General features: G+C 33.8%; 5 protein-coding genes across 10 annotated transcripts; all 5 read left to right on the top strand.

Moving 5' to 3' along the window:
- Positions 1 to 2,332: 2,332 nt before the first annotated feature.
- Positions 2,333 to 7,307, top strand: LOC107904593 (UDP-N-acetylmuramate--L-alanine ligase). The gene is made up of 14 exons (XM_016831010.2): positions 2,333 to 2,768; positions 2,854 to 3,059; positions 3,181 to 3,251; positions 3,692 to 3,780; positions 3,876 to 3,926; positions 4,266 to 4,361; positions 4,467 to 4,543; positions 5,178 to 5,367; positions 5,830 to 5,904; positions 6,101 to 6,351; positions 6,438 to 6,507; positions 6,585 to 6,680; positions 6,792 to 6,870; positions 6,970 to 7,307. Exons 1-14 carry the CDS (start codon positions 2,364 to 2,366, stop codon positions 7,032 to 7,034), a joined length of 1,821 nt encoding a protein of 606 aa, XP_016686499.2. The 5' UTR covers positions 2,333 to 2,363; the 3' UTR covers positions 7,035 to 7,307.
- Positions 7,308 to 7,441: 134 nt separating this feature from the next.
- LOC107904594 (6,7-dimethyl-8-ribityllumazine synthase, chloroplastic) lies at positions 7,442 to 11,635 on the top strand. Its single transcript, XM_016831014.2, has 8 exons — positions 7,442 to 8,188; positions 8,629 to 8,732; positions 8,878 to 8,973; positions 9,385 to 9,480; positions 9,590 to 9,668; positions 10,312 to 10,358; positions 10,755 to 10,814; positions 11,334 to 11,635. The coding sequence occupies exons 1-8, from the start codon at positions 8,032 to 8,034 to the stop codon at positions 11,370 to 11,372; spliced, it is 678 nt and encodes a 225-aa protein (XP_016686503.2). The 5' UTR covers positions 7,442 to 8,031; the 3' UTR covers positions 11,373 to 11,635.
- A 382-nt stretch (positions 11,636 to 12,017) lies between these two features.
- LOC121203054 (uncharacterized) lies at positions 12,018 to 14,549 on the top strand. 2 transcript variants are annotated; one of them, XM_041105408.1, is made up of 2 exons: positions 12,018 to 12,249; positions 13,262 to 14,549. In XM_041105408.1, the coding sequence occupies exon 2, from the start codon at positions 13,642 to 13,644 to the stop codon at positions 14,224 to 14,226; it is 585 nt and encodes a 194-aa protein (XP_040961342.1). In that variant the 5' UTR covers positions 12,018 to 12,249; positions 13,262 to 13,641; the 3' UTR covers positions 14,227 to 14,549. The 2 variants fall into 2 exon arrangements, with proteins under 2 accessions (XP_040961342.1, XP_016686504.1); XM_016831015.2 differs by having other exon boundaries at positions 12,055 to 12,249; positions 13,265 to 14,549.
- Positions 14,550 to 15,749: 1,200 nt separating this feature from the next.
- On the top strand, positions 15,750 to 18,493 carry LOC107904598 (probable RNA-binding protein 18). 5 transcript variants are annotated; one of them, XM_016831022.2, is made up of 5 exons: positions 15,787 to 15,942; positions 17,043 to 17,126; positions 17,659 to 17,752; positions 17,831 to 17,957; positions 18,036 to 18,493. In XM_016831022.2, the coding sequence occupies exons 3-5, from the start codon at positions 17,664 to 17,666 to the stop codon at positions 18,294 to 18,296; spliced, it is 477 nt and encodes a 158-aa protein (XP_016686511.1). In that variant the 5' UTR covers positions 15,787 to 15,942; positions 17,043 to 17,126; positions 17,659 to 17,663; the 3' UTR covers positions 18,297 to 18,493. The 5 variants fall into 5 exon arrangements, with proteins under 5 accessions (XP_016686509.1, XP_016686511.1, XP_016686507.1 ...); XM_016831020.2 differs by having other exon boundaries at positions 15,750 to 15,942; positions 17,679 to 17,752; positions 17,831 to 18,493; XM_016831018.2 differs by having other exon boundaries at positions 17,831 to 18,493.
- A 69-nt stretch (positions 18,494 to 18,562) lies between these two features.
- On the top strand, positions 18,563 to 21,140 carry LOC107904597 (uncharacterized membrane protein YjcL). Its single transcript, XM_041105407.1, has 6 exons — positions 18,563 to 19,202; positions 19,318 to 19,544; positions 19,869 to 19,979; positions 20,106 to 20,261; positions 20,336 to 20,577; positions 20,697 to 21,140. Exons 1-6 carry the CDS (start codon positions 18,904 to 18,906, stop codon positions 21,018 to 21,020), a joined length of 1,359 nt encoding a protein of 452 aa, XP_040961341.1. The 5' UTR covers positions 18,563 to 18,903; the 3' UTR covers positions 21,021 to 21,140.
- Positions 21,141 to 23,347: the final 2,207 nt, after the last annotated feature.

Raw genomic sequence — 23,347 nt, 5'->3', positions numbered from 1 at the left:
TCTTCACACCGTTTGATCTAAAAGCATTCTGACGTGGCATGCATCGACTGACTAGCTGATTAACCAATAACTTTGTCTGGGACCCACCGAATCTATTCGGTCCGAAATTCAAAAAAGTAAGGGAAATTTTTTTGTCATAATTCGTAAAAAGTAAAAGGTTAAAATATCCTTAAAAAAGTTAAAATATGACATAATTCATTTTTCTCAAAATACTTTTAAAATTTTAATTTTTCTATTTTTATATTTTAAAAATTAAATTAAAATTTTAATATTGTTACAATTTTCTCGTTAAATTTATTAGTTCGACATTTAAAAAAAAAGTAAACTCACTCAATAGCAATGCATCTAAAAAGTTAAAATTATATTAAACTTAACTTTAATAAAATAATTTTAATATTTTTAACAATTAAACTTAAATTTTAAAATTTTAAAAATAAAAACATCTAATTTTTACAAATAAAAAGAACAGGGGCTAAAAATGACTTATGTCATGTGTTTAACCATTTATTTGCAATTTATTTAAAGTAACGTATGTTACTTGTATGCATGTAAATGTCTGAAATAGACATATGTCAAATAATTATTTTCTTAATAATTTGAATAATTTATTTCGTATAAATAGAATATATAAAGTCAGTTGAAGCTAAAATATGAATAAATATCTCAAATCAATTTCAAACTTAAATTGAATATTAATTTTCAACATTTTAATAAATTCAATTTTATTACATCTAAATTCAACCTTATTCGATTACAGCCTCGTTGATATATATAATTATAATGAGTACCACGTAACTCAAACCTCTGTTCTGCCCACTGGAATTCAATTCTCATAACCAATTTCTTTTCCTAAATTTTCACTTTAAATCAATTAGTTTCATCACTTCCATTCTTTCGTGCATTGTAGAGCCGTGTAAGTTAGGCAAAATATGTACTACAAGTTTCCACAGATGAAATCGAATAGACTATCATCTATAATTGTTCAATTTTAATTCAATCTAAAATATAAATTTTAACTTTCTTTAATTTTTTTAATTTTTTTTAAAAGGTTTATATAAAAGATTAGTGAGGATCGAGATTAGGTTATTAATAAAAGGATAAATATTAATTTTATATATGAGTTTTAGTTCAATGTGTAATTTGATATATTAACTTTGATTTGTGATTTATGGATATATATATATGAAACTTTTTTTTTTTGTGAAATACAAGAGGAGGCAAAGCCCTAACAGTAATGCGACTAGTGCGACTCAAACCCAAACCACACCTAGAGCAATAAACACACTGGCCATCAAGTCAACACACGGGGTTTTGATTTTGATTCATTGTACACATTTAAATAAATAAATACATACATTTATTTTCGTATCGGATTAATATAATTATTTGTGTATGCAATATATCAATGTAAATGGTCCTAATTCGATAATGTTGTTAATAATTTGTGAAAATTGAATCAAATAAAAATTTTATTTATAAAATCATACAAAATCATAATTCATGTATAACACTGAATATTGAATTAAAGTTTATGTATAGTTTTAATATTTTTTATTAAAACAATTAAATTTTTTCATAATAAAAACTAAAATACGAATAAAAGGTTTCTTCAAATATATATAAAATATTCAAAAATAATTTTCCAACATGATAAAAGTATCATGAAAGCCCCTGTATTAAGAATTAGATTGAATTTTGTCTTATTTACTAAAATAATACGTAAATTAGTCATTATACATTAGATTAAAAAGTAAATATATCTTTTCTTTTAAAATTTTCATCATTAGAAGATGAAACATGACATACTACGTGTATCTCATCCTAGTGTACAAAAACTTTTTATTAACAATAAAAATAGATGAAACTTTTAATAAAATGATTAGCTTATTCATCGACATAACTAATATTTTAAAAACCAAATCCATAATCAAACCGATAAAACTACTTATTTTCAATCTATCTGATTCATCCAGTTGAAAATCAGTTCAACAATATATATTAATTTTTATATTTTTTTTTCCATTTTTCGGCCTGAAATATTATGGATTAGGTTTAGAAAATATAGAGCTTGGGCCATGATTTGGGTCAAAAGTGTTTCTTTCTTTTGGGTCAGGATATTTGGCCCCAATGTTATGAATACCGGTTGAACTGGTTTATTCGGTTTAAGATTCGTGTTCAACCATAATTTAACCATTCACGAGTTAATCATTTTTTTCTTTTATTTTGGATCAGTGTAGTAGCTGATTTACGATCTGATGAGTCAATCCGGCCCAATTTCAATAACATTGGATATAACTAATTTACTTTTTTTTTTTTCACTTTTTTCATTTTTATCGTAGAGGCGAAACGCATCCAAGGCTTCAATGACGCTTTTAGCTATCAAGTACACCGAATTTAAACCATGTCCCTCGTTATCCGCCACTTTCACGGCAAAAAAGAAGAAAGAAAATCAATGCAGTACTAAAAACATGAGCACATCTCCCTTGACGTCGGTGTGCGATTCGCGCTATTTTCAGCCGAATTTTCTCGAGAAAGTCAAAATAAAAGTCCACTTAACTGGTTTACGCTACAAAAACACAGTGTTGGAGAAATGCATCTTAGCTTCGAAAAAGAATCGTCGTATCTCACTTCTAAAAACTCGTGCAACCAAAAGGGAACAACACTGCAACATAGAACATCTAAAGGATCGAAATCAACAAAACTGGGTTCATTTCGTAGGTGTTGGAGGTTGTGGGCTGTCGGCTTTAGCTTTGATTGCTGTCAAACAAGTAAGCTTTTGCAGAGTTCTTGAACTAACAGTGTGATGTTAACGAGAAAGAAAAAATGATTTTTTTTGTTTGATTTGGTCTTTAGGGTTTTGAGGTTAGTGGTTCAGATATACAATGGAGCAGTTTCATGGATGGGCTTCAACAAGCTGGTGTACGCTTGCACATCGGTCATTCTACGTTAAATATTCAAAGCGAAAATGGGTCCAGATTCCCCAATTGCATTGTTGTTTCTAGTGCTATCAGTGAAGATAATGCTGAGGTTTTACATGCCAAATCAATTGGAATACCTGTGTGAGTATTAAGCTTTAATTAGCTCACTTTAATTCCCTAAATTCTTCCAATTTACAATTACTGGTTCGTTTTGATTGATGGCGGAGAGTATTTGGTGCTTATTGTGTTCTTTATATCTCAGTTACAAACGAGATTATTGGTTGGCAAAGCTCACCGAGAATCACACATTGATTGCTGTCTCTGGAACTCATGGTATAAAGGCTTGCATTATTATGCTATTGCAATGCTATGCTTCATCTTTATATTGGGTAAAAGTATGGTGTATGCCCTTGCACTAGAAGTTAGATTGCATTTTGCCCTTCTTCTAAAAAATGTGTAAATTGATCCCCGTACATAGAAATGGATAGAATTTTTAATAGAAAGGGCCAGCTTGCTCTTTTAATCTAATGTACATGGATTAATTTTCCCATTTTTTGAATAAAAGGGTGAAAATGCTCTTTGTTCAGGAGCCTCCATGGCACTTTTACCCTATATACTGCCTAACATTCAATTTTCATTGTAGCTTAGATTTTACATTTGAAATTTCATTAGATGTATAATGGATATGTTTTGGAAGCATAGTGAAGATAGCTTTATTTAATTCATATTCATCATTTTTTCCATAAACATATAGTTTCTGTTACACGTTTCAGGGAAGAGTACAACTTCTGCTTTACTTGCTTATGTTTTGAAAGCAATGGGAGATGATCTCATGGCTGTAGTAGGCGCTTCCATGCCGCAGGCAAACATTTCGAAACTGCAACTTGTACAAAAGCTAGCTTAGCTATGCATTTTGCCTCATCTTTAACATTATTCCGAATGGATTCCTTTTTGCAGTTTCCTGGTGGAAATGTAATCTGGGGTGATGGTCCGCACTTTGTGCTTGAGGTATACTTTGATTGGTTGTTGTTTCTATGACCGATTAAACCTGTGTTATGAACATGATGAACATTTGCAGTACATATAAGGATGGTTTTGCTTCCAATTAATAGTTGATTTCATTATAAAAACTTTGTAAAATCGAGGTAGTAATTCAGTACTTGAATATCTTTCTTGTGGAATAATGGTTATTTTGATTTTCTTTCAAATTGATCAAAATGATTGATGTTTGTTCATATAACTTTTTCCTCGTCCTTTTCTCTGGGCTATAAGGCATTAGGATGTCGGGTTTCCTTGGATATGTGATTAAACTTGTATGGTAACATTTCCATTTAATGTATGAGGCAGGCTGATGAATATGATGGCTGCTTCTTAGGGTTGTCACCTTACATAGCTGTTGTAACAAATGTGGAGTGGGAGCATGTGGATTTTTTTCAAGACGAGGTTTGTCCTTCATTGTCAAATAATTATGGCTATCAATAATTTTGCTGTAAAACCTTTGGCAACTCGGGTTAGTTTGAGCTGAAATTATCTTTTCTTGTCTTTTAGGAAGCAGTTAAAACATTTTTCAGGAGGTTCCTCAAAAGAATCAGAGTGGGTGGACATCTCATCATATGTGGGGATGAGTATGCTTTGCTGAACTATGTTGTCGCATATCCCATTTTTGTGACATCTTTGAATGTTCTTTTTAAAACCCTGAAGTTCGGTAAAAGTACCATGGAGGCACTTGTACGAGGAGTTGAATTGCATTTTACCCCTTTTACTAAAAAATTGGTAAATGAGTCATTATACGTTAGATCAAAGAGTAAATTGTTCATTTTGTTAAAAATTCCATCCATTTTTACAGTTAAAAATTAGTCCATGTACATTAGAATGAGGTAACTGTTTGGTTATTCTGTCAATTACACCAATTTTTAATAATAAAAATAGATAAAAATTTCAACAGGAAGATCTAGTTTGCTTTTTTATCTAAAGTAAAAGGACTAATTTGTCCCTTTTTTGAGTAAAAGTGATAAAATGCAATCTGACTCCTAATACAGGGGTTTCCATGGTACTTTTACCTCCAAAGTTCCTTTCAGCATATTGTCATTGACCGGTGATTACTTATCGGTCTCTTTTATTAGTAAGGGTGTTTGAAACTCATGCTAAGTCTGCTGACATGTCCTAAAAAAATTTCCGCATGCATTTGCATAGCACATCCAGAAGTCAATAAAATTTGTTATTCTAATAGAGGGAGTTCCTTTGGAGGGGAACCGACAGTGTTGGTGCACGTTCCTTGTTAGATTACACGAGTGAAGGAAGTAAACCAGAGCATGCAAGTGGAACTATGTCGGTTACAAGTTCAGATGTAGATGGTTATAACATAATAACTTACGGAATTTCAAGTACTAACGAATGGCATGCTTCATCAATTTGTCCCAACTCAAAGGGTGGCACTGACTATGTACTTGTAAGTGCCCTAAATTTCTTTGTTCTCGCTGTTTTATTGCTTTGACAACCTAATCGGAGAAAGCTATCAAATTTTATTCGATTGCTTTTTGAGATGATGTAAAACGTATGTAACAGGATTTTTAAAATATCTACAAGTCCTTTAAGAAACATTGATTGCATATGTTTTTTGAGCCGTGGTTCTTCTAGAACTTGAACTGGTTTGTTTTACCTAGTAAGATAAGCACTTCAGGAACCAAGTACAAAACTTGGTCATTTTATTCAGCATTTTGTAGTTTGCTACTTATCCGTATTGTTCGCGAATATAGTGAATATAGAGAGGTACTTATCATCTCACATAGTTTTAAACTTATGTTTCCTGGCTTACAAATGCAAATTAGCTGTGACCCTCCATGTGTGTAATTATGTCTTTTTACTTTTTAAATTGTTTTTCACTCTATGGAATTCTTTTTATAACTTTCAGTATCATAAAGGACAGCCACTGGCAAATATTAGCTTACAGATTCCAGGAGCTCATAATGTCCTCAACTCTCTAGCTGTGAGTAAAAAGGCGCTGATTTTAAATTTAGTTTCTTCTAGTGATCATGTTCTCTGTGTTGTCAGAAGGATTATATAAGCTTGTATGTTTATATCGGTGTATTTTTCAACTTGTATCTTGAGCTTTTCATCTCTGGCTGAAATTTGAGAGGTTTATTGACTAGTTTTAGTATAATTTACCATTACATATTGTGCAGGTTATTGCCACAGTGACGGTACTCTTACAAGGCCGAAGACAAGTACATGAACTAATAAACTCTTTAAAGTTACATTTGCTCGATTTCATTGGTCTTTCTAGACGCTTTGAGAGGATTGGAAAAATACACGGATGTGATATATATGATGATTATGCACACCATCCAACCGAAGTATATTTTGTTCTTCAAGCAGCACGACAGAGATTCCCATCAATGAGACTAGTGGTGGTATTCCAGCCTCATACATACAGGCATTCACTTAAAACAATACATGAATTGTTGACATAATAATATTTGTACAATTTAGATGACTTAAAGTTTTGGGTCGGTTTTGCAGTCGGTTAGCTGTTTTAAAGGATGATTTTGCTGTTGCATTAAGTCACGCAGATCACGTTGTGGTTACAGCGGTACAAATACATCAGTCACCTTGGTTGAACTTTCTATCTCCGGGAACAGTACTCACATTACCAGTTTGTGATGTCAGGTTTATTCGGTCCGAGAAGCAGGTCCACGGAATGTTTGTGGAAAGGATTTAGCTACTTCAATCATCAGTTCTACATCCGAATACATCCCCTCTCTGGTAGTACCAAACTTTAAGCCTTTACGGATGACCTTAAATTCGGTCCTTATTCGTACGTGTTCAATTTTTATTTTTATAAGTTCTGATTCTCAAGTCCCTCACCGTTTCCAGGATGACGTGGTTGATAAACTAGCACTTGAGATATGCAAGGACCCTCTTCGTGAAATCGTTATATTGACCCTTGGTGCAGGTGAGGTGATCGATCGTTAAGATGATAGATCTCATTATGATAGGTTTTAAACGGAAAATTAATCTGATCGAGCCGCTTTTTTGTTATTGAAACGAACAGGTGATGTCAATACAGTGGGTCCTAAATTGCTGCACGAATTGCAAAAGAGATTATGCATTGCATAATGTAAAGCACAAGCAGCCATTACTGGCATAAAGCAAAGAGAGATTCTCTAGTAGGACAAAAGCAAATAAAAAATTGTACTCTGCTTCTTAAGAGGGCAGTATTGGAACATAGCATTTTAATTTCTTAATTTTTTTTGTTATTTTTCATAGTTAAATTTGAAAGATAAAAGATGATGATTAAATTATAAATAAATATATGAAAAAGATATTGATAAACTATAAATTGTATTTTTAAATTGCATCAATGTCCATCAGAATTTGAGTCTCTCACCATGTAATTGAAATAATTTTTTTGAATAAAATTTTAAGTAAAAATAGAAATTAATTAGATGTTAGTTTAAAGAGCGGTAGTTTTGAAAATAAAAACTTAAAGTCAAATCACTTAAATAAAAATAAACTTTTGTCTCGTTTTTTTCTCTCACGTTTTTCAGTTTCTTTTTTATTTTTCTCGAGAACCAAACACACACCTTTAGTACCCAGTCACTTACTTTTGGCTTTTAACTTTTGTTAACACTAAAAGGAGTGGCGGAGACATTGTCACAGCTTGACTGTGAAATTTTAATGGAGATTGATGATTGAAAGATTAAGAAGAGAATAGAGATGGAGATAGAGATTGAGAAAAAGAGAAGTTCCGATTTTTCATTCATGAAGAAGAAACAAGCCGTTATATATATTTGTTTGTTACAAGTACTGTCTAATTATTTATGAATACCTATCAGCAGCTCATAGCAGGCTGTGCTGTAAATTCCTTGGTTAGATTCTCTGTTTTTACTCAGCTGATTCACCCTCTCCTCTTGGGCTCGTCATCTTCATGTCTCTGTCTGGCCCATCAAACTTGTTTACTGTTCCTTCATCGTTGTAGAGCCCGTTCTCTATCACTCCTGTAAGCCCATCTTATGTATGCTAAAGACTAGAAGGCTAAAGCAGTGAGAGGAGGCGCAGCAATCGATAGTCAAATAGAACATTGCAGAGAAGAACAGAGAGGAAAGAGAAGGAAATGGCTTTAAATGGAAATGGTTGCTGTTGGGTTCAGGAGCGTATCTTAAGTGGAAATGGATGTGGCGTGTTCCTCACTCCCAGGAGTAGGTCCTCTACTGCCATTTTGCCCCTTAAGTCAACGGCTCTCTCCTTTTCCTCTTCCTTTCAATTCCAAGGTTATCTTTCTTTATTATTTTCTTGAATCTCATGTCCTGGTGCTTCAATTAAAACTTGAATCTCAGCTTTGTTTAAGATTGTTTTGGAAATTTATAAGGTTGTCATCCTTCGATTCGATTCACGAGGCTGGGAATTTCTCTTGGGTTGTTTTCGCTTTCATCCTGGGAATTCATAGAATTCGTTTTCAAACATCTGCAGTTTTAATTGAGATTAAAACTTCAATTAAAGCAAGACACTTATTTTCACGTTTTCAAACATCTTCAGTTTTGTTTTCGTGGACTTGCAATTGGTATTTGAATTTACAGGAAACGGTGTAAATAATTGGCTCCAAAATTTATTAATTATCTTCTCTGGAACTCGTTATATTACAGCGAAAAGTGAAGAGAACATTTGCTTTGGATTATTGGATATAATTACTAATATATATTGATAAAATCAGGATTTGTGGTGGATAGGAAGCAGAGCTCCTCCTCTATACAAACGGCTGCAGTCCGCCATTTGGTGGGATCTGTTACCAAAACTCAAGGCCTTCGCTTTGCTGTGGTCAGTTTTTTCTTTAATCGTCATTTGCAACTACAATGTCAAAGATCGACTTTGCCTTCTTTTTTTTGTGTGTTCGATTGTTTTCATACTATTATGTTATTACTATGGTAATTGTTTTCTTCAATTTTTTATTACATTGTCAAAGGTTGTCGCCCGTTTCAATGAGATTGTGACAAAGCCGCTCTTGGAGGGAGCTCTGGACACTTTCAGAAAGTATTCAGTTAATGAAGAAGACATCGATGTGTGTAACAACCACTAACCACCCTTCTACTTAATTTACTAAAATAAAAGTCTTCTTTAATATCATGCTATCTCATATCTCTATCTCGGGTTAGATGTCTGCTTTTTCTTTGTATCTATCTACACGTCTGGGCTTTCTCTGCTACTATGGCTGCAAATGCTAAGATTATTTAGACAATTGCAGTTCAAAAGACTGGGATATAGGAGTAGGGTATCTCTGCCTCTCTCATTTGATGGCAATGCTACCAGAGACTTTTTCTTCTATGATTCATGATTTGCTATGTATATCATCTTATTTATTACAAGCCCTTTTTCAGCATATGAATCTTTCGACCAAATCTTTCAATTAATATTTAGACAATTTTTAGCCAACTTTTTGGATGGCTTGATCGATTCTTCACTTTCTTATCAGGTTGTTTGGGTCCCGGGTAGTTTTGAAATAGGTATTGTTGCAGAAAGACTGGGCAAGTCTCGAAATTATCATGCAATTTTATGCATTGGAGCTGTGGTATGGTTTCTTTCGTATTTGTTGGAGATCTTCTCCTATTACTTTTTATCTGCTCATGGTGGGTCCTTTCTGAGTACATTTTGCTGAAATCTGTTAATTCTGCCAACAGATAAGAGGAGATACTACTCACTATGACGCCGTGGCTAGTTCTGTAGCATCTGGGGTGCTTTCAGCTGGCCTAAACTCAGGTCAGTCTTCATGCTTAATGTTATTTTGTATTAACCCATTTCGTGTAAAATGCTACCATGGCTTCAAGAGTAAATTGCTGTTGGCATCTCAACTATAAATTAAGACAATATTTGGATTTCCATTAATCAAAGGCATATGCAGTTAAATGTTTTTCATGCCGTTAATATTGTAAGCTTTGTTGAAGTTATAAAGAACTTTGTTTGATATGCTTACAGTTCGTTTTTAGACTGAAGTATACCATCTTCAGTATGTGCACTTTTCAAGGTGACTCCCTACTTTTCACCCTATATTCATAATGTTTGAGAATTTTAATCTTGCAAATTTTGTTTATTTTCTCCTAATTGTTTCAATTAGAAAGCGCAAGAGACCACATTGCAAGATACTTTTCATTTTAAAAGTTGAAAATTACCCTCCTTTCAAACTGGGAGGACAAATTTCAATGTGGCAGTTGTTAATTAAGATCTGTATCAATCTCATGCCCTAAAGATTAAAAAAAAATATTCTGTAGGAAATGGTTTTATGGAAGTTTTCATGTATTAAAATGGAGTTGCCCATTGATTACTTGGCTATTGGTCTCTTCCCTCTATTTTTCATTTTTTATTATTCCTTGTGATTTGAACCTGCAATTTATCAACTTTGCAGGTGTTCCTTGCATATTTGGGGTTTTGACTTGCGAGAACATGGACCAGGTATGATACAGGAGCTGGATAAAAGATCATTTTACACTAAGAACTATAGGTTTTTTTGTTAAGTGAGATAGGTTGTTCACTGAAGCTACACAAACAGCTATAGTGGGGTACCCTCTCTAGTTTCCTTCACATTGAATTTTGGAATGTCAGAAGGAGGGGAAATCTGGTCAACTTGTAGGTTGTGTGCATACCAACAAGTGACTGTGAGGGCAGTCTGATGTTATCTGATGTGTCATTTCCTTTACAGTAGTTTTGAGATGATATATTTGAATGTAAGAGGGGTTGACGTCTTTTATTCTTGGATGCAATTGAAGAAAAAAAATGATTTCGCAATTGAAGAAAAAAAATGATTTCAAGAGTGGAATTTTATGTAATTATTTCACATGACAATTGTAGGCGTTAAATCGAGCTGGTGGTAAATCTGGGAACAAAGGTGCAGAGTGTGCTTTAACGGCGGTGAGTTGATTGTACAGTAATGGAGTATTCTTTAGCGGAAGCAGTTACTGCTTGAATGTTTATTATTTATTATTGGTATTATTGGAATTTGATTTTCAGTTTCTTTGTAATTCCAATTTAGCGGAAGAGTGTGCTTTCTTATTGGTATATGAAGCTCCATGATTTCTCCTTAATTCTCCATTCATTTTTCTTTTTCCGTAATTTGCTTGTTTTTGTTGACGTGTTCTATTTCTAATAAAGGATTTAAGAAAGTGATATATAATATCACTGCATCGCTTGCTTGCATTGCACATATTAGAGTTGATTCACGTAGTCATTCTTAAGAGGTGGTATTCAAGTTTAGGATTTGAATCCCAGCATCTGCTTGCTTCTGCTTCTCTGTTATTGAATAAATTGGCAGATAAATTGTTCCTTTTGTCTCATACAAGTTGCTAATGCACAGTAATGAGGAAAAAGTGCTTATTGTTGGTTCCTCTCTAGATTTCTAAACAGTTCAATTTCTTTTGGATTGTATTGCAGATTGAGATGGCTTCCTTGTTTGATCACCATCTTAAGTAGTGGCAGCATTATCCATTACATGATGAACTGTTGCTGTAGGATCATTCTATCTGGGGAGCTTACAGAAGCAAATGGTAAACATAGATAGTGTGGTTGATGGAATAAATTGTTCTTTTAAAGAGTAAATTGTTTTTTTTAGTTTCATTCATTTGTATTGTTAAAAATTAGTGTGGTTGATGGAATAATTAGATAATGGCATATGATGTGGACATGTACATTATGTTGATGAACAAGGAATTTTAGATGAAAATTTTAACAACAAATATCAACTGATCTAACTTATAATAATTAATTTATTTTTTTTAATAATGAAAATAAAATGTACAATTCACTCTACTTTTTTCCTATACAAGCATTTAAAAGCGGTTTCTAGTACCTTGGCGAGTGTACCCTTTTTCTATCATAATTTGTTTCAGATCTATAATCACATCCGTTGAAACGGCAGTAATCAATGGACGATTATTATTGTTATCCCATCTAATCGAGCCCACAATAATTAGGTACGACCCATCACGAATTGATGGTCAAGTTGCTGACAGCACGGACACCATAAACCAAAAACCAACCAAAATAAAAACAGTCAAATGTTCTAGATTTACCCTCAAAACAGTATTTATGCGCCACGTGTTCCACTACCATTGGAAAAAGACAACCATAACCTTTCGCATCTTCTCTACCTCTGAACTCATATATGTCCGGTTAGATATTGGTTTTTTCCCTTCTCCTTTTTCAGTTTCTTTTTTATTTTTCTCGAGAACCAAACACGCACCTTTAGTAACCAGTTACTTACTTTTGGCTTTGGCTTTTATCTTTTGTTTATACTAAAAAGGAGTGGTGGAGGCTCTTTTTTTTTTTTTCCATTGACATTCTTGATAAGGTTAGATTCATCTAAATCTTCTCTCTTGGTGATTTTGTTTTCTTTTTCTTTTTTCAGTTTTGATTCTCGATTTGTATGGTTTTGATTTTCGGATATTCGGATCCGATGCTGATTCATGTTTAAATCGATTTATTTTAATTAAATATCTCTTGTTCTGAATCTTGTATGAATGTATCACTTTCTTTCTATAATTGTACTGTGCAAATTCGATCTGAATTTGGGATTTCATTTCGGTAATAGGATAGAATATAGATCCAGATGCTGCTTCTCTTTCGTTTTCTAGAATATTAGGGAAAAGAAAAGGAAAACTGATATTGAGATTTGATATATATCATGGTAAAAAAATAAGAAGTTAACTAAAGCTATCTTATTTTAGCTAGTGCGATTTTACTTTACATATTCCTTACTTGAAGAATTAAGTCAGATTTAGTCCATTTACAAAGATTTACTAAGTAAACGATAGGATTGGTTAGAATTTCCAGAATTGGCTTGGTGTCACTTGGGTATATTATCTTTTTTCTGCCCAAATTTACTCTCTGTTTACGTATTTAGGTTCCCTTGTTAACTGTGTGAAGAAAGCTGTGTGCGCATACTCTTTATATGCTTTTGATAATTTGTGTCTCACCAATACCATAAACGTTGATTTATAAGAGGTTTTTTACATTGAAGTCATCCTTATATGCTTTAATATTTTGTCTCACTCACAACGATACCATGAACATTGAATTGTTGCTTATCCTAGAGTTCCAGAACTTTTTAAATTTAAATTGCAATAAGTCCATGACCTGATTAACTAGGTTATGAAAAGGCTGGATGGTTTTATATAAGTACAATCTGTTGAATCCTTCAATGAATTTCTATGGTTGAACTTTTAACTATCGTAGACAGCAGCTTATAGCTATCTTTGTATTTTTATCCATATTATCTGCATCTTTTCCTGTGAATGTTTGTCAAGTGCTTTTGCAATGAATTTTTTGTTTCATGGTTTAATTACTCAAATGTTGTCTACCAGTAGGGAAGGCCATGTGAATTGTTTGAACTGGACTACGATTATCGACTTTCTTGACGGGGTAAATGTATCGGTTATTCTCGGTATTGGTACAAAATGGGTAAATGCAAAGGTTGTGGGAAATTAGGAAGGATGCTAACGGGTGACGGACCTGCAAAAGCTTACCATTATGCTCTTCTTTGTTCCCCTGTTGTTTCTGTTTGGGATTGCATTGTCCGTAAGATGAGATACTCCTACATACCTGAATGGGTGTAGTCTTTGGTGTTATATAATTATATAGGTAGCATCGGAAGCTTTTTTTTAGAATACAATTATAGAAGAAGGAAAAAAAGACAGCTACATAGGGAAAAATATACAATTTAGGGGAACCTTTTTAAAGTTTCATGGATAACAAGGCTTGTAATAAAGTGCGACCGGGTGTGAGAAAAGCGAAAAAGAAGCAAGTGAAGGATGAGTTGGATCGTATTAAACAGGCCGAGAAGAAAAAAAGGCGCTTAGAGAAAGCCCTTGCTACTTCCGCCGCCATACGTTCTGAACTAGAGAAAAAGAAACAGCAGAAAAAGGAAGAACAACAAAGGCTTGATGAAGAAGGTGCTGCAATTGCTGAGGCTGTTGCTTTGCATGTCCTACTTGGTGAAGACACTGATGATGTCGGCAATTTCGATCTATTTATCAATGGAGGAAGTGGTCCTTGCCTTCCCCATCAAGTTCATTCAAAAGGTTTGGTCACTAATGCATCATATCGAGCTGGATGTGAGTGGGCAATGTTCGGAAACAGTGACTGGTCTTTCTCATGTGGAGACTACGGAAGGGATATGATTGAACCATGTTTTGAGGATAGTGTTTGGGGAACTGCAGGACTTTCAGCTGGTCTTATCGCCGCGCAAGCTGTTTCGGCACTTCGGATTACAGAGAATGCAGAGGTAAACACGGTCGTCCTCAACGGGATGTTCAGAGGATATGATTGAACTATGTTTTGAGGATAGTGTTTGTTGCTACGTCAAACCTTTGCTCTCAAAGTCTGAATAATGGCTCTGTATGTATATATATATCTTTGATGACTCTGTTAGTCGAGCTGCTTTTCTTCTGTAATCAACCTTTGTTGCACCATCATGCTGTTGTTGACCATTTCATCAAGTGTTTTTTTCTTCCCAACATGAATGGTTTTGAAGATACTTTGTGAGGCATGCATCAATGACTTGCTCTCACCATCTCAGTTCATTGATGCTTAATTGTATTAGACACGTGATTGAGATGTTGAATTTATTCAAGGCTTGATATTTTGTTTTTACTTTTTATTGAAGACTTGTTAAGCTGAATTCCGTTTGTGATAAAAATCGATTTTTTCGAAGTAGTTGGCTTAAGTTCAATTATCTAGTAAAAAATAAGCGTGCGATGTCTAATTTGATTATTTTATGCTCAAAAATGAGTTTGAATTGAAATTTTCGGTATTAATTAAAAATAATAAAAACTCAGTTCATGGGATATTCAACTAAAGTATTAAAATATTAGAATTCGATTACTTTTAAAGTTATGGTTTGATTGGATAATAATCTAGTCAAATTAGAGGTTTTTTTTTTAACTGAACTTATAATTTATAAAATTATGGGTACTATTAATGAGATTAGTTTTGATATAAGATGTATTTCTATTTATAATCCTTTTCATTCCTTAAAGCGACGTCCTCTTGGTTGCTATAATAGCAACGGTACTAATTGATCAAAGGTTAAATTGGCAATATCAATGAGACTGATATTATATAGATACAAAGTTTTTCTTATTTCTAGATTATGACATACTTATGATACGAGTGAAAAAATGTAATAAATATATTGATTAAAAGTATATTAAGATTTAAAATTCATTGTGTCCTTGGAAACAATGTTGTTGGCAGAGACAATTATAAACCCTAAAAATTGATCATAAAACAAATATAAAGATTACCTAAAAAATTCCTTATCCTAAGTTCAAATCTAATTTATATAAAATACAAATAGACAAAAATAACTTGTAATAATATAACTTATTTTATATAAAAAAATTTATTTTAATAATTTCTTAACTAAGTTGATGAGTCATAATAATAATAACTTAGCTAACAGTTTAAATAGAGTAAAAAGGTAAAAGTACATAGAGTCCCTTGTATTGGGAGTTAAATTGTTTTTTTCTCATTCTACTAAAAACGAGTAATTTAGTCCATGTATATTAGACCAATGAGTAAATTGATCATTTCTATTAAAAATTTCATCTATTTGTATTGTTAAAAACTGGCGTGACTGATAGAATAACCAGACAGTAACGTTTGGCGTACCACGTATACCTTATGCTAGCGTACAAAGACCAGTTTATACTTTGATCTATTGTACAAATATTAATTTACTCATTTTTTGAGTAAAAGGGCTAAAATATAATCTGAATTCTAAAATAGTGGACTCAATGGTACTTTTACAATAGCAAAGATGTTATATTATGTAAAACGGCGTCGTTACGTGCGGATAGTAACATTTACAAAGGCGTCGCATTAACGCGGACGGCTTTATTTATTTATTGACCTGTTTTTCTCTGGTTGTTGGGATAATATACCGACGAATCTCTGTAATTGGCGTACCAAAGAAAAAGAGCAAGCAGTTGTACCTCTTTATACTCAGTATCATAGAGCTCCCTTCTCAATTCTCATCGATCCTGTAAGTTATGGAATAATCATCCACTATTTGCTTTCTTTTTGTTACAATTTTTACCGATAAATTTCTCTGCTTTAACATCTTTCGTATTGAAATCAGTTAGGGCTTTCCATTCATTACTTCAATCGTTAATACATGATCTTGCCTGAAAACTTTCTGTTTGTGTTAGTGTAATTTCAGTTTTATCTTATCTAGGTAATATAATTTATGTTTTTTTTTTTGTTGAAGTTGACGAAGAAAAAATTAGGTTTTTATTTTTTGAAAATTTTGTTATGGCTAGTTGAAAAAACTTAGTCCGAATGAAAGAATAACAATAAAAAAAAAAACATTTTGCCTGTATAACTGTTTAGTTAGGACTTAGAACCCTAGTTTCAGGGGCGAATTTAAGGGGGCAGGCGCAAAATGGAAAAATTGCTATGCAGCCCTTTATATTATAAATTAATATATGGTCAAATTGCAAATTCTGTTAAGTCCCTTCAAAACCAAGATATAATCCTCCAAGACTCCCCAAATACATGTAAGCTTGGAAAAGAAATTGAAATTAGCCATGTTGGACGAAGGCTGTATTCGACACTCACATCCAAGTCCGAGTAACATAGCTTCCAAAAATTTCACAAGTTCTGTGAAAAGCATTAAATCTTGAATGCAATGATCTTTCTTTCACCTTTGCATGTTTCTAAAGCCTAAGTGATTTGTTTGTTTTGTCTTCTTTTAATGAGTTCCTTTTGGAAATTTTTGATATTTAAAATAATTATCTGTATTTTCTTCAACATTTAAATATAGAGTAATCGACTTGTTATTGGCTTTTCTTCATCCAGGGAGTTTCCCTGTTAGGCTGTTAGATGTTAACTTGCATACAGCTTTACTTATCTGTGAGGTCTAAGGGTGAGGGCTCAGGCCTTTTCAGTTTTTATAACTATTTCTAACTCGATGCGTGTATATTTGTTGCAATTTGTCATGTAGGTTTCTTTCTGTTTTTGTATGTAACATGAAATTAATGAATAGTATGGTATTTTATTCATGTTTACTTTTTATTCTACCGCAAAAGGAATTATAAATTCTATTCTTGTTTATGTGACGTTTTGTCCTCTTAGAATTTGCAGGATTTTGATGCTCTGAATCTCTGGAAGTGTTTTATGCGTGTGCCTACCACGTTAATCGTTATCTAATACACTTTGCATTCTATGGTAAATTCGCTATCCTAAGCTTTGATATGTAAGGTTTTTTGGTATATGTTAAAGTTGAAATGCATCTCGGAATCCTACCTGCTAAATAGTTTGCCACTATTGTGCCGATTCTTGTCATAGTTTCCCGTGTTCCTTGGCTTGGATTTTACTGTTCAAGAAACACGATACAAAAGGATCTTTGTTTCTTAATCTCAAGGGACCTTGTGCTACATTGGGTATCTCACATTCATCGATTGCCATGTTTTGATTTTTCTCGAGCATCAAGATGAAAATCAGCTCTCCACACTTCCCGATAGATTGTCATCATATAAATTAATCTAGTTCTTTTTTATTTTCTTGTTTTCCTTTTCCCTCCTTTTTCTTTGTTATTGATGTTGGTTCTGTTTTTGTGCCCAAAATGTGTTTGTCTTGTCTCGAATCAAGATGTTTTGAACTTGTTGGGGTGACCATTATTTTTTTTGTCTGTTCTAAATTGGATGATGTTCCAATAAGATTGGTTCGCTATTAGAACATTTTTATGATTATGAATTAGGTGTAATGGCCGACCTGCAGGATCCTAGGAGTTTCGCTGATGAAAGGAGTGAGAGCAGACTATATGTCGGAAACCTTGATCTAAGAATAACTGAGTGAGCATAAATTATTTTAAGCTGAAGCTTTTATTGCAAAATACCTGTAGGAACTAAAATTATGATGTTCTTTTCCAGAGCTGCTCTGATTAAGATGTTTTCTCCATATGGAAAGATTATATCTGAAGATTTCTTATGGCACACTCGTGGCCCCAAACGTGGAGAACCACGAGGGTTTGCCTTTATCCAATACAGCACAAAAGAGTTAAGTTGTCTGTTTTTTCTTTCTCTTTGTTCTTTTTTTGGGCAAGTCTTGATTTCCACGTTTAAAGTGAGTATGCAGGAAGCTAAATTGGCCAAGGAGAAGATGCATGGGAGATTAGCCTGTGGTCGACCATTAATGGTTCGTCTAGCTAGCGAGAAATACTTGGAGGAAGCAGCAGCACAGAATTCTTCCAAAGCTGGATGCAATACAATTAAAAGCGGCACCACTAGTACCATCTCGGGACAAGTGAGTCGCAGTGCCAAAATAGCTGCAATTAAGAACAAATTGAAAGCCTTGGATGAAGAGAGGGATGGCGCGAAGAAGCCTAAAGCCAGCTAACAAAGCAAGTTTTTAAGATCCAGAAGACATTACTGATGCCTTTTTAAGATTTTATTTGGATTTATGATCCTGTCTGAATCAAACCAAATTCGGATTTCACTACTAAAGACTGCGAGGGAAACACAAAAATCCGAATTGTCCCGAACATGATATCTAGATGTTTATTGACATGATAAGAATTTAATGATCATTGTTAACGGGACCGACTTGGATTGATCCAGTCCGACTGTGATCTCTAAGCTCTTTATTTCGGATTTAATCTTTTACCAAAAGGCAGAAACTGGTTTCTAATGGGACAAATTTTATATTTGTATATAGTTAGATGTAGAATTTATATCTAGGTTACTATCAGATCACTAAATTTTTAGAAATACAAGAATTCTAAACTTATGAAGAATCATGTTTTAATTTTTTATTAAATTAATTTTAGTTCTATAATTTATGTCATACTTGAAATTCATAAATCATAATTGCAGCTATAATCATATAGCTATAAACTCTTAAAACCATATCTATCCCTGCCGACCAACAGCATGTAGACAAAGTCACCGTCCTGCGAACGAACTGACATATAAATTAACACTAATACAACCTCAATTACTGAAAAATGGTCTCTGGAGTCTCAAATCATCAGCCATTAATGGCGTCTTTCATCTTATCCTTATCCCTTATACCCTTCCCAACCTCCCTCCGCCGTTCACCTCTCTCTTCCCGCCATAATCTTATACCCGCCTCAACATGCCGCCCGCTCTATCACCAAAACACAACCTCGTTATGCAAACCATCTTTAATATCAAAGACCCGAAATTTAAAGGTCCATTCACAGCTTAGATGCCCAATCATTTCTCCTGAAGACCGTTGGGGCACTTGGGCTTCTCTCTTCGCCATCGGTGCTTTTGGTCTATGGTAATACTAATACCCCTTACCACTCTGGGTCTTCTTTTTTCATTAATGAGGGTTCTTTTTCCTAGCGTGTCACTGAAAATGAGTAACTGTATAATTTTATGGGATATTTATCAAGGTCCGAGAAAACAAAGATTGGAAGCATGGTGAGTGCGGCATTGGTGAGCACATTGGTGGGGCTGGCAGCAAGCAATCTGGGCATAATCCCCTTTGAAGCACCGGCTTATTCGGTTTACATGCGGTTTTTGCTTCCATTGGCTGTTCCTTTACTCTTGTTTAGAGCAGATTTGCGGCGTGTATTGCGCTCAACCGGCACATTGTTACTTGCTTTCTTGCTTGGATCAGGCCAGTAATTTCTATACCTTAATTAGTGAGTATGCCATTGTTTAAGTACGGAAATTGATAAAGGGTTAAATTACAATTTGGGGTTTGACAATTATTCTTATTTTGGGGTTTGAAACAGCCAATTGTTCTGATATTGAGGTTTAAACCTTTTTTATGCAAATTAATCCCGAACTTGAAAAAAAATGTATGACCTAATGTGAAAATAATTATTAAGTTCAAATCTCAAAAAGTAATTTTACACATTAATAAACAAGTTTGAGCTTGAGCTTGCTAATATTGAGGCTCGGCTTAGTAGTAACCCTTGTTTATGCTTTTGGATGACAGTTTCAACTATAATTGGGACTCTAGTGGCATTTTTAATGGTGCCTATGCGATCTCTCGGTTCAGATAATTGGAAAATAGCTTCTGCACTCATGGGTAGTTATATTGGTGGATGTAAGTTTCCTCGGTCTTCAGTTATGTTGTTCCGGTTTTTCATTTTGCTTGAAGTATTCGTTATCGACATTTATTCGATTCAAAGTAAAGTTTAATAATTAAGCACTTTCTGTTGGATCACTGTAGCTGTTAACTACATTGCAATTTCAGAGGCACTCGGTGTTTCTCCGTCTGTTTTGGCTGCCGGAGTCACTGCGGACAATGTCATTTGTGCTATATACTTCATGGTATTGTTTGCATTAGCCTCGAAAGTAGCTCCCGAGTCTTCAACCTCGACCGATGGTAAATAGCCTGACTCGTATAGATTCAATTTTTTATATTGCTGATATTTAAGAACCTTCCGATGTTTTGGGCAGATGTCGAAACAAATTCAGATTCTAAAATGGAGAGCAAAATCCCCGTTCTCCAATCTGCTACAGCTCTTGCCGTTTCGTTTTCGATATGTAAGGTGGCCTCATATGTTACGAATTTATACAACATTGAAGGGGGCATCCTTCCTGGAGTAACAGCTATTGTTGTAATACTAGCAACTTTATTCCCTAAACAATTTGGTGAGCTTGCACCAGCTGGTGATGCACTTGCTCTGGTTCTCATGCAGGTTCGGGTTTACGTGTTTGACACGGCATGTGTCCAACACAAGTATATTCAATTCCTTTCCGAGATTCTCATATATACGGGGCGTCGGAATTAGTTCTACATCATGTTTGTTCATGGCAGGTATTTTTTGGCGTGGTGGGTGCTAGTGGGAGCATACGGAATGTTATCGAAACAGCACCAAGTATTTTCTTGTTTGCCATGATTCAAGTGGCTGTACATCTTGCGGTGATGCTCGGGCTCGGAAAGCTACTCGGTTTTGACTTGAAGCTATTGCTTCTGGCATCGAATGCCAATATTGGCGGCCCAACGACTGCGTGTGGGATGGCCACAGCTAAAGGATGGGGATCTTTGGTTGTCCCAGGGATTCTAGCAGGCATTTTTGGAATAGCCATTGCAACTTTTTTAGGCATTGGCTTTGGAACAATGGTCCTTAGGAACTTGTAATGTATTTTCAAGGGGGATCCAAACATAATGGTAGAATTGGTAAACTTTGTATTTTTTACATGAACATGTCATTTTGTTGCAACATCGTCAAAGAAAATTTTAATCTACAATTTGATTATAGATCAATGGGTTCTTTTTTTCTTTTTCTTTTATAGGCCTTGGAAAACCTGCATATTGTAAATTGGCCTTGGGTAAAAGTACCATAAAAGTCCCTATAGTAAAAGTTAAATTGCATCCTATCCCTTTTATTAAAAAAAAATTGGTCTTTGTAGATTAGATTAAAGAGTAAATTTGTCCTTTTTATTTAAAATTTTATCCATTTTTACTGTTAAAAATTAGTATAGCTGACAGAATGACCAGAAAATTACATGTCACGTGCCGCATGTGCTTCATGTTGATGTATAGGGATCAATTTTTAATAATAGATATGAACGAAATTTTTACTAAAAAAACCAGTTTGCTCTTTGATCTAACAAAGACTAATTTGACTATTTTTTAAGTAGAGATGACAAAATACAATCTCACTCCTGAATACAAACGCATCCTAGTTTTACCAAAAAAATCACTAAGGGCCATGGAGGATTTCAAATCAAGGAAGCAATTATACGGCTTAGAGAAGGGGTAGTGGGGATTCGGCAATGCCATGGCTCACAAGCAGCACAGACCTTATTCTTGTTCCAAGTCATGCGATTGCACCCTCTTTTCGTACTTCATATAAACGAAAAAATTATTGGAATTAAGTAACATTATTAATTTTATTGTTATATCTTAATATAAAAATAAGTACTTCAACCATTTATATTTAAAGAATTATAAAAAATAATAAATATCAATAATTTATATAATTAAAAAGTAAAAAAAAATATTCAAGTTTATGAATTTACCGATAATCAAACTCGTTTTTAATTTCATAAAAATATGAAAACGAAATTCATACAAGTTAAAAATTAAAAAAAATAGTTTTAAAATGATAAAATTCAATTCCTCAATTGATTCTCCTTCTTGGCGAGTTGAAAAGTGGTATTTTCCGAGTAATATAGAGAGCATTGAAAGATAAAATTTAAGTTTTAATCGAATTATTTTAATAAATCTAAATTCGATTAATAAATAAATCAAATAAATTCTGATTGAATTAATAGAAAATTTTAATTATCTATTAATTCCAATAATTGTGTATCGAACATCATTTTTAAATAATTCTACTTGTAAACTTAAAAAGTATTATAAAATATTATAGGTGAAAGAGTCAAATTTACCACTAAAAAAATAAATGATTAGTTTATTTTAGACATATTTGTGAGTCAAGTCACTGGTCTTAACTGAAAGGTTAATCCACAATATGAAAAAGTCTAAATAAAAAATAGGTTTGGACAAAATTTATGACACATTTTTTTAGTTGGGCCTGGCTTTGAGCAAATTTTTTAAATCTAAACCTAACCCGAATATAATATATTATAAATATATTAAATAATAATTTTAAACTTATTGCCCCAAACGCAAACATGCATATCCGAGTCCAACCCAAGCAATAAGTTAGTCCAAAATGTAAAATGTAACAGCCGAAATGTTAATACATCGAAAGGAATTCGGATACTAAAACAGAGAGCAAAATCCCCGCACTCCGGTCTGCTATGGCTCTTGGCATATCATTTTCGATATGGAAAGCGGACTTGTACGCTACGAATTTATAAAACATTGAAGGGGGCATCCTTCCTGGAGTAATAGCTATTGTTGCAATACTAGCTCATGCAGGTTCGGGCTTATGTGTTTGACACAAGTATATTCAATTCTTTTCCGATATTTTCATATATACAGGGTATCGGAATTAGTTGTACATCATGCGTTGTTGTTCATGGCAGTTATTTTTCGGCGTGGTGGGTGCCAATGGGAGCGTGCAGAATGTTATCAAAACGGCACCGAGTATTTTCTTGTTGGCCGTGATTCAAGTGTCTGTACATCTTGCAGTGATGCTCAGACTCGGAAAGCTACTCGGTTTGATTTGAAGTTGTTGCTTTTGGCTCGAATGCCAACATCGGCAGCCCGACGACTGCGTGTGGGATGGCCACAGCCAAAGGATGGGGATCTTTGGTTGTCCCAGGGATTCTAGCAGGCACTTTTGGAATCGCCACTGCAACTTTTTTAGGCATTGGCTTTGGAACAATGGTTCTTAGAAAACTTGTAATGTATTTTTAATGGGGATCCAAACATACTTTTACATGAACACGTAATTTGTTGTAAGATGGTCAAAAAAAATTTTAAGCTACAATTTGTTATTTGATTATAGATTAATTGGTATTTTTACATTCATATTTTTTATAGGCTTTGAA

This window comes from Gossypium hirsutum, chromosome D11 (genome assembly GCF_007990345.1).
Source record: "Gossypium hirsutum isolate 1008001.06 chromosome D11, Gossypium_hirsutum_v2.1, whole genome shotgun sequence".
NCBI classification, from domain to species: domain Eukaryota; kingdom Viridiplantae; phylum Streptophyta; class Magnoliopsida; order Malvales; family Malvaceae; genus Gossypium; species Gossypium hirsutum.
Note: the sequence above shows the minus strand (reverse complement) of the source record. Positions and strands in the feature narration are given on the sequence as shown.